Source organism: Macrotis lagotis, chromosome 2 (genome assembly GCF_037893015.1).
Source record: "Macrotis lagotis isolate mMagLag1 chromosome 2, bilby.v1.9.chrom.fasta, whole genome shotgun sequence".
Classification (NCBI taxonomy): domain Eukaryota; kingdom Metazoa; phylum Chordata; class Mammalia; order Peramelemorphia; family Peramelidae; genus Macrotis; species Macrotis lagotis.
The window spans coordinates 146,977,229-146,989,415 of record NC_133659.1 but is presented as its reverse complement, the minus strand read 5'-3'; the positions used below and the strand labels follow the sequence as shown (position 1 = coordinate 146,989,415).

The window sequence follows — 12,187 nt, the reverse complement described above, 5'->3', positions numbered from 1 at the left end:
ATTAAGTGGCAAGTGTCTAAGGTTGGATTTGAATTCCTATCCTCTCGACTCCAAGGCCAATGCTCTATTCCCTGAACCACAATAATAAAGGGAGAATGAGGAGATGATTTTTTTCCTCTCAAAGATTTTTCACTTTATAAAAGGAATTCTTTGATTGTTATACTTCCACCTTGAATCTGTTTATTTCTTGAATTTAAATCTTTTGAGAAACAAAGTAAAACAGATAAACAGACTCTGTAGCAAAAAGTTCAGATCTGAATGTATCTCAGGATCAATTTTTTAAAAATTCATTTACCAGAAATACAATACTTTGTATTGTATATCAAGAGACTTGGGGCACTGTGCTCATAGCTCATTTTACTGAAGGTAACTTTTAAAAGAATTTGTGAAGGTTTTTGGATAGAGCAAAATACAGAAGCATAGTTCTAAAAGGGACCTTGAATTCATCTGAGTGCCAGCCTTGAAAATTCTAGCTTTCATTCATTTAACTTTAAAATTTATCTTATGCTTCCACTTTAAAAATAACAGCTAAGGGGCGACTAGGTGGCATAGTGGATAAAGCACCAGCCTTGGAGTCAGGAGTACCTGGGTTCAAATCCGGTCTCAGACACTTAATAATTACCTAGCTGTGTGGCCTTGGGCAAGCCACTTAACCCCATTGCCTTGCAAAATCTTAAAAAAAATAAAAACAACAGCTACCAAAAAAAGATAACACAATTGCTATTTATTCACTTATTAATATTAATTGCAAGAGGATAGGTGGATTCTTGTTTGTTATATTCAAGGAAGGCAAATACATAGAACAAACACATTTCTTATCCTATACAGTTAAAATAATAATTGTTTTTGACCCTATAAAGGATTATTGGGGTGGGCAAAGAATTTACTATCAACACGGAACTTTCCCACAGAAACCTAGGCTAAGATATGTTGCTTTGTATTCATTTTTATGCGCCAATTGAGGAAAGAAAAAGAAGCTTCATGTACCTTGGCAGGCATGCCCATCTCCTAAGAAACCAGGCAAACAGGAACAGTGGTAAGAGGAACCTCCAGTGTATATGCACTGTGCCCTCTGAGGTATGTCACAATTGTGGAGTCCAGTTGCACAATAGTTGATAGGGCGATCATCAATAATAGCTACAAGACAGATTTACAGAAGGTTCTAAATCAAATTTCCATTTAAACAACAAATAACTCTATTTCCTATGGTTACCCACTTGCTAAAGATGTTTGTTCAATGTCAAGAATTTAAGAAGAGACCCAAATAAAATAGAATAAAAAATAAACAAGAATATTAAAGTATCTGAAAAGAAATTAGAAAATCTAGATAACTCTCTGAGAATACTGCAGAGGAATGGAAATGAGTATATCTATTTCTTATGAGTGCATGGCACTTTCACAGAAAATAATGATTTACTAGAGTATGGAAAATCTTGTGGAAAATGGAGAAAAGCAGAAATGTTAAATGCCTTTTTTATTAAATATAATTCAATAAAATTATATTCAGCAGCCTTAAAAAAAGAATTTAAGAAGAATGACATTTTCTACAATGACATTTTCTAGCCCATATACAGAATTTGGGGCTTCTGTTGTGAAGATTCATTCAAAATTCACCAAAGAAAACTATGTGGGATGCTCACATGGAGAAAGAAATATCATAATAATAAATAGTAATAGCATTTATATAACCTTTGAGGTTTTCAAACCACTTTCCAGGTATGATCTCATTTTATCCTTATAACTAGGAGGAAACTGAGACAGACAAGAGGGTAAATATCTTTCCTAGGATTACAGAGAAAGTGTTTGAGATCAGATTTGAACTTGGATCTTCTTGAGTCCAGATCTATCTGTTGTATCATTTAACCAGCTTGCTTCCCTTGCTGGAAGCCAGGGAAGATGGAGGAAGACAGAGGAAGATCAGAAGAAGCAGTATGCTATCAAGGAGAGAGCTTACTGGATCTGAAGTAAAAGAATTTGGATTCAACTTGGGCTGAAAATCCAATCAATTCTGCTACTTACCACTTGTAAGACTTGGATAAGTCATCTAAATTTCCAGGTCTTGGTTTTCTCATTTATAAACTGACAATGTTCTATTAGATGACCTCCAACCTATGTCAGCTCTAAAACTTTTGCCCAGTGATAAGGAGGTGTAAATTATAGGTTATCTTTTGGATTTGACATAAAACTAGGAATTTAAAGATGAAAGCAAAGGTCCCTCAGCTCAGATTTCTGGGATGCCTTGCAGCTCCAGTCACCAATTCTGCAAGTAAATTTGTCTCTGTTATCCCCATTACATTCCAAGAAACATAGTAAGTACTAGGTAAGATGTGGAATAAAGAAAAGAGTATGGGAACTTTGGGGCTAACTTTAGTGCAGTGAGAAATGATGAATATGATGGTTTAAAAGAAATTTGGGAAGACTTGTATGAACGATGCAAAATGAAGTAAGCAGAAGGAGAACAATTTGTACAATATTGTAAAGAAAACTTAGAAAGACTTAGAACTCTGATTCGATACAACGAGCAGTGACAATTCCAGAAGATTCATGATGAAACATGCTGCCCACTCCCAGAAAGAAAAGTGATGAAGCCAGAGTGCAAATTGGAAGAATTTTTAAAAATATAGTCAATGGGGAATTTGTTTTGCCTTAACTATACATATTTATGTTTTTCCCTTCCTGGTTTCTCAATGTATATGTGGGGTAGAAAATAGCCAGGAGAGAGAATGCAGGCATAAAAAGAAAAAGGAAAAAAGAAAACTAGGATTAGTACTAAAACTATTTTTGTGACTCCTAAAGCAGGACCCTTAATCCTCCTCTTCAATGAATTGGGTCAACTCACTTGAAACAAGATAAACAAAGATTAGATATACTTCTCTTCCTTTGGGAGCATTACAGTATATAAACAAATGGACTCTTAGATCAAAATTCTTTACCAAACAAGAGGGTTACCAAAGAATTTGAGAACCAAGAGCCAACCTGTAATGTTGAGTCTTCAAAGTGAGAACTAGGAACTAGAAAAATACAATGGCCCACAAAATTACAGGCTTTAAAATTCCTAGGGATGGTCAGGAATTTTGTTCAGGTTCTTCCTCTAAAATAAATCAACTTTATGTATATAGTGAATCTACAAAGGGATTATGAATCTTGTTGAAAAGGAACAGGGAGAGGAACAGAATAAGCATTTATATAAAGTTTACTATTTAGCAGGCTCTGTGTTGTGTTTAACAAATACTACTTCTTTTGATTGACACAAGTTCTCTATTTTACAGTTGAACAATGGAAGGAAGCAACAATTAAGTGACTTGGTCAGAGTCTCATGAGGGATTTGAACCCAGTTCCTTCTGACTTCAGGCCTAGCACCTGGCTAGTGATATTCAAGGCAAAAGGACTTTACCTAGTCAACCTAGGCTCTAGAGGGAAGGCAGAGACTTTCTTTATATCCTCCTTCCTCCTTCTTATCCTTTTATCTCTACCATTCATTCTTTTTTAGGTTAGCTCAGCAAAATTAAGGGAACGCTCTGGAAGAACTGGGGAGGGGAATGCTTAGATAAAATAAACACATACATTTAGGGATTTAGGACCAGAGATGTGATTTCACTGAGATAGAACCCATAGCAATGGAAGTCAACATCTTCTCTGCAACTGATAGTCTTAACTGTTTACTACCTAAAACACTGATTTGTTAGTCATTATTGGTCAAAAGTGACTTAGGAGCCCAGTTCTTGCCTCCAGGGACATCTGGTCTCTTTTACATAGACCTAGACAGTGATTATTGTGTAAATCGATTCTAAGAGCATTGAAAGATAGACATTTTTTACAGTCAAGGAATTATCCAGTGAGATGATCATCAGAAGTCCATCACATACAGAATGAAGACAAATATGGTAGCTTCTCTGCAATCTAAAGTAGATGGGCCAAACAAAGATGGGGGAAAGCCAGGATATGGCAGAAGCAAGGCTTGGAAAAAAATCTTCACAGAATACTAATTAGTTCAATACTTTATTGAAAATTAGTTCAACACTTTATTGAAAAAAATGCCTACTATAACACGTAACAAGCCTATCTAGTTTCTGTTAAGAGACCTCCAAAGAAAAGGAAGCTACCACCTCTCGAGGCAGTCTATTATACTTTTGGTCAGGATTAATTTATAGCTAAATTTTCCTGATATCAAGTCTAAATTAATCAAACCTCTTTGCAACCACTGCTGATTGCTCTTGGTTCTATTCTTTGGACAAATAGGACAAGTAAATAGACCTTCAAATACCTGAAGAGAGCTATTCCTTTTTCACAATTAAATATTCCTAGTTCTATCAACTGATCTTCACTGATGTAGACTGATGACCATTCCCCACCTTGAATTTCCCTCCTATGGATACTTTATAGCTGAGAACTTAACACAACACTCATGTTTTGGAAGGTTTGACTTTTCTCTTTCTTTGCATTTCTATGAGAAGTCTTGAAAAAGGAATATGCTCTGACTTGGAGAAATCTAAGCCAGGTTCTGTTAACCTGTAACTTCATGAGGACAGGGTTAAATATATAATATATAAATATAAATAAATATTATAAATATAATATATAAATAAACATAATAAATAATGTAGTGCTCTGAATACAATGGGCTTTAAAAAAAAGTTGTTGAATGAATGAACTTATTTCTCCCAGTGATTCTATCAAATCTATCTCAACTTTTATTGCTGTCCCAAATTCTCACTATTTCTCCCTTCTTTCTTTCCTTTCAAGTTAAATGGCAAGGGAATATGGAGAAAGGAAAAAAATTGAGAAAGAAAAGGAAGCGATATGACAGAGAAAGGGTGGAATAGAACACTAAAAAAGGCAGGAAGATGGAAGTGAAAAGGGAGGGAAAAAAAGGAAGGAACCAAAACTGGGAGGAGAAAGAGAGGAAATACAGAAGAAAAAAGAAGGGACATGAAGGATGGTGATCACTAAGAGGGAAGGGAGAATCAAGAAAAATAAACCTACTTTTTAAACTGTAGAAATAAAATTAAGAGCATATATACCATATGTCCTAACAAGTTAAAATGTTGAAATTAAAATCACATATAACTTAGGCAGGGAGGTAGGCTTTTATTTGGATAGAAAAAGTGGTTATTTTAAACATGACTCTTTACTTAATGAAACTTTTTTAGGGTCAAAGAGTGAGAGTATGTGGATAATGATGTCGCAAGAGAATAGGGTGGGAAGCACAAGAGATAAACTTTGGTCTACATCACAACTGAAGCTAAGGTTGGCTTAATTCCTACCCTCCCTCCCACCAATCATGTTATGCAACTGATATTTTCAAATAAACTGTAATAGTTCTGAGCTTTGCCATCAGTGAAAAGAGAAAGAGGAAAACAGATAGAAAATTCAAAGGAAGACAACACTCAAAAGCAGCTACTTCCAAAATAACAATACATAAATGTAAATATATAGAGATAAAAAATATGTGTGTATTTGTATGTGTATATTGTATATGTCCACATAAGAACACATACACATCCCAAATCCTGACAAGTTAAACCCAGGCCCCTTTGCAATGAACAGGAAGCATTTCTGACTTCCTCAGCTTTGCAAGCTCACCTCTTCAGCTTCCCCTCCTCAAACATATCTTATCTGATCTCAGGCTAGAGAGTTCCTATCTAGGTTTGCAACCTAGCAAGAACAATTGCACCAGTTAAGTGAAGGAGAAGTAAAATTTGCTGATAAATTAGTTATCTTAAAAGAACTTTAAGCTGTTAACTTTTTTTCTTATGGACCCACAAAAGGGATTTAAAAAAAAAAGGATGATTTGCTAGGAGTTTGGAAGAGGAGAGGTTGGGGGTTATAATTATTTCTGCTAGTTTTCTTTAATTAATGGAGTAGTTAGAATCAGTGCCCAAATCATTGGATTACTGAGTTGCTCAGTATGTCTTTTATTCATGGACTTAAAAAAAAAAAAGATGACATACAGCATCTCAACACTGATCTTTATTTATGATACGTGATGTAGCAGATAGAATGCTAGTCTTGCAGTCAGGAAAGACATGGGTTTCAATTTATTCACCAGCTGCAGTTCCATAGGAATGTCATTTAACTTAGGACCCTGAGAGTTCTTTAACCTTTCAGAACTGCTGCTTTATAATCTATAGTATAGACATAATAATAGCATATAATTCCCAGGGATGTTACGAAGCTCAAATAAGATAAAGAAAACAAAGCATCTTGCAAACCTTAAAGTGCTGTATATAAATTGTTGATGTAGTTATTATTGTCATTATTAGACTCAAGAAAACCAAGTATTGTTCCAAGTGTCTTAAATGAATCAAGGATAGGATCATATCTAGAAATCAACAAATTCTTTGAGGTCTCTTTCTATATATTCAGTGTAAGCCTGGCCACAATATGTAACTTATATACAGATAGTATATAACCTCAGAGCATATAGCTATGGTATGGCTCTGGTCACAGAGTATCACCAGACAAAGGGAATTTTCTCACCCTTTTAAGTTGAAGTTTAATGAAACTCTGGAGGAGGAAATCAAGAAGAATAAATCAAGATTTAAATACAAAAATAAAATTCACCGGAGCTGAAAAATCTCAATTTTCTGAAAGGATCCAGAGAAGAGAAAAGGGAAGGGCCTCAAAGCACAGATGTTTGGGTCTTGCTCAAAATGAGAACTGCCTGTTCCTTCCCGCCCCTGTGAAACCATCTCACCTCTGGACCTCTGCAAAGCCTCATCCAGGGCTCCAAGACAGAACAAACATCAAGCATATCCGGGTTTGCCAAACAGTGGAGAAAGGACAAAGAGAGAGTTCATGGACAGCATAAAAGGCAGAACTGTTTTAAATTTGGGAAGAAGTGCTGAGCTCAGATATCATGTCCAGTGCCCTTCCCCCTTCAGACCTGGAGAGTTCCAACAATCTTTGAACTAAAAATTCTTGGAACCAGTGAGACAAAGTATACCCATAGGAATAAAGTAGAAATCCTGAACCAATCTGGGCCTTCCTCCATGTCTCTCCCCTTCATCATCACCATCTAAAAACATAATTAAACAACTAACATATAACTAGCACCCACCTCACCTCCCTCAGTGACATTATAAAGACTTTGATAGTCTTAAAACAAGAGAGAAACCATAAAACAAAGAGATACTTGAGAATCTTAGATCTTACACTAATAACTTACATACACACACGCCTTCATCAGAAAACTGGTAGCCCTCGATACACTCGCAACGGAAGGTTCCTGGATGATTATTGCAGATGGCATTGCTTCCGCAGACTGTTGGCTGCTCTGTGCATTCATCAATATCTAGAATAGACAAGAATGTAGAAGATTTCATTTTTTTTATTCAGTCCTGTACCTGTATCAGACTAAGTAACTCTCCAGTACAATTTCTCTACCAATCAAAATCTGTAATTCATCTGAAATCTAATCTTAAAGATTTGTCTGGGTCAGGTAGAAGTTAAGAAAGTTACCTATGCAAAGAACTACATTGGGGGGGGGGGCAGCAATCAATTGGCTTGCCCAGAGTCATACAGGTAGTTAGTGTCCAAGGCCGGATTAGAACTCGGGTCCTCCCGACTCCAGAATTCAATGCTCTATTTACTGCACTACATGGCCACTCCGAAAGAAATAGAAACTGAGAGAATATTCATCAATTGAGGAATAGTTGAATAAGTTGTGGTATATGATTGTGATGGAACACTACTGTGTTATAAAAAATGATGAGTAGGATGATTTTAGAAAAACAGGAAGACTTGCATGAACTGAAACAAAGTAAAGTAAACAGAACCAGAACATCAATATTCTATAATGGTCAACTGTGAATGATTTAGCTATTTTCAGCAGTATAATAATTCAAGACAATTCTGAAGAACTTATGCTGGAAAATACTCTCCCCCTCCAGAGAAAGAACTGATGGAGTCTGAATGCAGATCAAAGCATACTTTTTATTTGTCTATATCTGTGTTGTGTTTTTTTTTGCAACATGGCTAATATCAAAATACATTTTGCATATATATAATATATATCTGTTTTCTGCCTCAAGGAGAGAGTAAGGAAAGTAGAGAGTGAGAGAAATGGGAATTCAAAATTAAAAAAAAAGAATTGTTTTTACATGTAATTAGAAAGAAATATAAAAATCTTCACATAAAAAAGTAAGAAAACTACCCTTGGCTACTTGACTAGTGGGATCAGAGGTAAGACTTAATTCAAGATTTTCTTGAGTGTGGCCTTTAGCTACCAATTCTTCTTCTTCTCTTTTTATATTACTATTATTATTGCTTTTCGTTATACAATAATGACAATAAAAACAGCACAGCATTAGAGCTAGAAGGGATGACTTTAGATGAACGTTTACTTCATTCCCTTATTTTATAGATGTAAAACTTAAGCCAAGGTAGGGCAAATGATTTGTCCAATTCATTTTGGATAGTAAGCAGCAAAGGGAAGATTTCAACCCAAGCAATCCTTCATTGACCCCCAGACTTCCTCTTCCACCAAAGACCTCCTCTGATGCAACTTTATGGTATGAGGGACATTTATAAAGGCCTTGGCAGAAAAGCTATGTCTGAGCATGTCAGTAAGTCTCGGCCTAGTGACAGACTTCATATGCTATCCAAAAACCAGTATGGCTAGGTTCTCACCTAAACTCACAGAAGTTTAGCTACCAGCTGATGAATTTCTTATCCACAAATCCTAAGCACAGAAAGATCGTGACCTACAGAAGAGGAATTACCCAAATAGGGGAAGTGAAAGATCATTTGATTTCTTTTTTTATAAATTTATTTATTTTGAATTTTACAATTTCCCCCCCCAATCTCGCTTCCCTCCCCCCACCCCCACAGGGGTAAAGTCTGTTAGTCTTTACTTTGTTTCCATGGTATACATTGATCTAAGCTGAATGTGATGAAAGAGCGATCATTTAATTTCTAATAAAATCAGTTTATATTCATATCATGTTTATCATTTATAAGTTTTCTATTATTCATAGCATGTCTTCACAACAACCTTGGAAAATAGGTAACACAATATTACTATGCTCATTTAACAGAAAAGAGAATTGAAAAGAATAAGTGAATTGGAATCTCAGTGCCATTTTCAACTTCTCACTCACACTTACCCCATATATCTAATTTGTTGCCAAATCTTGACATTCCTACTTTTATAACTCTCCCATAGCTCTCTCCTCCTCTCTAGTCAAATAGACACTTCCTTTTTTTGCAACCCTCATCATTTCTTACCTGTATTATTGTCAAAGCTTTTTGAGTGAGTTCAGTCAGATTCATTTCAACAAACCTTTGTGTAAGGTACTCTTAGAAGAAGTATAGTGTCACTGGGTTTATACTCTGAAGAGATCATGAAAAAGGATAAAAATGTCACTCAAATAAAAATATTTATAGCAGCTCTGTGGCATCAGAGAATTGGAAATTGAGTGAATGTCCATCAATTGGGGAATGGCTGAACAAATTGTGGTATATGTACATTATGTACATTATTGTTCTATTAGAAAACAGGAAGGGTGGGAATTCAGAGAAGCCTGGAAGGATTTACATGAACTGATGCTGAGTGAGATGAGCAGAACCAGAAGAACACTGTATACCCTAAAAGCAACATGGGGTTGATGATCACTCTTAATGGATTTGCTCATTTCATCAGTGCAACAATCAGGGACAATTTTAGGGTATCTGTGATAAAGAATACCATCTGTGATGGAGAATACCATCTGTATCCAAAGAAAGAATTGTGAAGTTTAAGCAAAGACCAAAGACTATTAGCTTTAATTTTTAAAAAGTTATCTTATCATATAATTTTGCTATCTCTTATATTTTATTTTTTCCTTTAGAATGTTTTTTCTCTCAACACATTCAATTTTGATCAATGAATAGCATGGAAACAATGTAAAGATTATTAGACTGCCTTCTGGGAGGGGAACAGATTAGGGGAAAAATTATAAAATTCAATAAAAATAAAAATAATAAATAAATGGGTAAAACTGAAAAAAAAGAGCATAGTGTCTTAAGTGTCTTAAAATTACCCACTTGGAAAATGTATCTTTTTTGAAGAGGTGGAGGCAAGCTGTTATATATAACAGTCATCATACTAACTGGTTTTCAGTATAATATCCTCACAACAATCCTGATGTAGTTGCCATTTGTTATTGTCCCCATTTTACAATTGAGGTGTGTGTGCAGGTCATGTTCTGATCTGCATTGTCATCTAGATGCCCCCATAGAAATAAAAATTGAGGAAATGTGACTATAAAATGAGGAATGGCTAAACAAGTTGTGGTATATGAATGTAAAAGAATACTATTATAAGAAATGATGAATAGGAAGATTTCAGAAAAACTGGAAAAACTTACATGAACTTATGCTGAATGAAGTGATTGAACCAAGAGAACATTGTACATAGTAGCAGCAATATTGTTTGATGATCAATTATGATTGACTCAGCAATACAATGATCCAAGAATATTCCAAAACATTCTTGATGGAAAATGAAGAAAGAACTATGCACTCTGAATGCAAATTGAAGCATACTATTTTTGCCTTTTTTATGTGGTTTCTTTTTATCTATTTCTTCTTTTACAATGTGATTAATGTGGAAATATGTTTGATATGATTGCACATATATAATCTTTATCAGATGGCTTGCTATCTTGAGGGGATGGGAGGGGAGAGGAGGGAGGGAGAAAAAATGAAACTCAAAATCTTATAAAAATGATTGTTGAAAACTATACTATAATTGGGAAAAATAAGATATTATTTAAAAATGTAAGTGATCATTTTAAAAACGTTTTAAAAAATAAATCAAAATAAAGAGCTGCTATAAATATTTTTCCTATATAATTCCAGCATAAACTTAAATCCATGAAACCAGTGTTTCTTAGCCTTCAATTTATCAATTGGAGAAAAGTAGCTTCATTTGTAAATGGAAAGTAGAAAATTTTATTATTCTTTTTTAAGTATCAAGTCCAGTCTGACTTTATGGGTCACCTAAATTAGACCCAATTATGCCAAATGGCAGCTAGGTGACACAGTGGATAAAGCACAAGGTGTAGAGTCAGAAGAACAAAGTTTAAATATGGCCTAGCTAAATTTGCTAGCTGTGTGACCTTGGGCAAGTCACTTGACTTCCATCTCAGTTTTCTCAACTGTAATAGTTATTTCTGTATATTTCCCTCTATCCTCTTTAACCTTCTTTTCTCCCCTTTTACTCTATCTTTCCTCAAAAGTGTTTTACTTTTGACTACCACTTCCCCCAGTTTGCCCTCCCTTCTATCAGCTCACCCCCTTCTACTTTCTTGCAGGTTAAGATAGATTCTTATACCCAATTGAATGTGTACAGTATTCCATCTTTGAACCAATTTCAAAGAGAATAAGAATCTACCCTTCCCTCTACCTTGCTCATCTTTCCCTCCACTGTAAAAGCTTTTTCAGGCCTCTTTTATGTAAGATAATTTACCCCATTCTACTTCTCCCCTTGCATTCCCCCCCCCAGTTTTATTTTTTAGTTATAATTCTATCATATTCAACTCATACCCATATTATCTCTCTGGGTATACTCCTACTAACTGCTCTAATAATGAGAAAGTTCCTGGGAGTTGAGTATCATCTACCCATGAAGGAATATAAATAGTTTATGAATTTCTTATGGTTTCTCTTTCATGTTTACCCTTTTTATACTCCTCTTGATTCTGGTATTTGAAAGTCAAGTTTTCCATTCAGTTCTATTCAGTTCTTAGGAATGCTTAAAAATTACCTACTTCATTGAATTTCATTTTGCCCCCTGAAGTAACTGATTATATTCAGCTTTTCTGGGTAGGTATTCTTGGATGTAATCCTGGCTCCTTTGCCCTCTGAAATATCATATTCCATACCCTCTGATCCTTTAATATAGAAGCTGCTAGGGGTAGCTAGGTGGCTCAGTGGATAGAGCACCAGTCCTGGAGTCCAAAAGTACCTGAGTTCAAATCCGGTCATAGACACTTAATAATTACCTAGCTGTGTGGCCTTGGGCAAGCCATTTAACCCCGTTTGCCTTGCAAAAAAACCTAAAAAATATATAGAAGCTGCTAAACCTTGTATTATACTGACTTTGGCTCCATGATATTTGAATTTTTTATTGGTGGCTATTTGCTGGCTATTTACAATATTTTCTCCTTAACCTGGGATCTTTGGAATTTGGTTATAATATTCC

The 12,187-nt window shown here is 35.1% G+C and overlaps 1 protein-coding gene across 1 annotated transcript in view; it reads right to left on the bottom strand.

Moving 5' to 3' along the window:
* The window catches only part of NID1 (nidogen 1), a 111,051-nt gene that overhangs the window by 42,873 nt on the left and 55,991 nt on the right, over nt 1–12,187 (bottom strand). Inside the window, exons 10-11 of the mRNA XM_074222961.1 lie at nt 7,169–7,294; nt 988–1,137 (exon numbers count right to left, since the gene is read on the bottom strand). Coding sequence (XP_074079062.1) covers nt 988–1,137; nt 7,169–7,294 — 276 coding nt within the window. The remainder of the gene's footprint in view (nt 1–987; nt 1,138–7,168; nt 7,295–12,187) is intronic.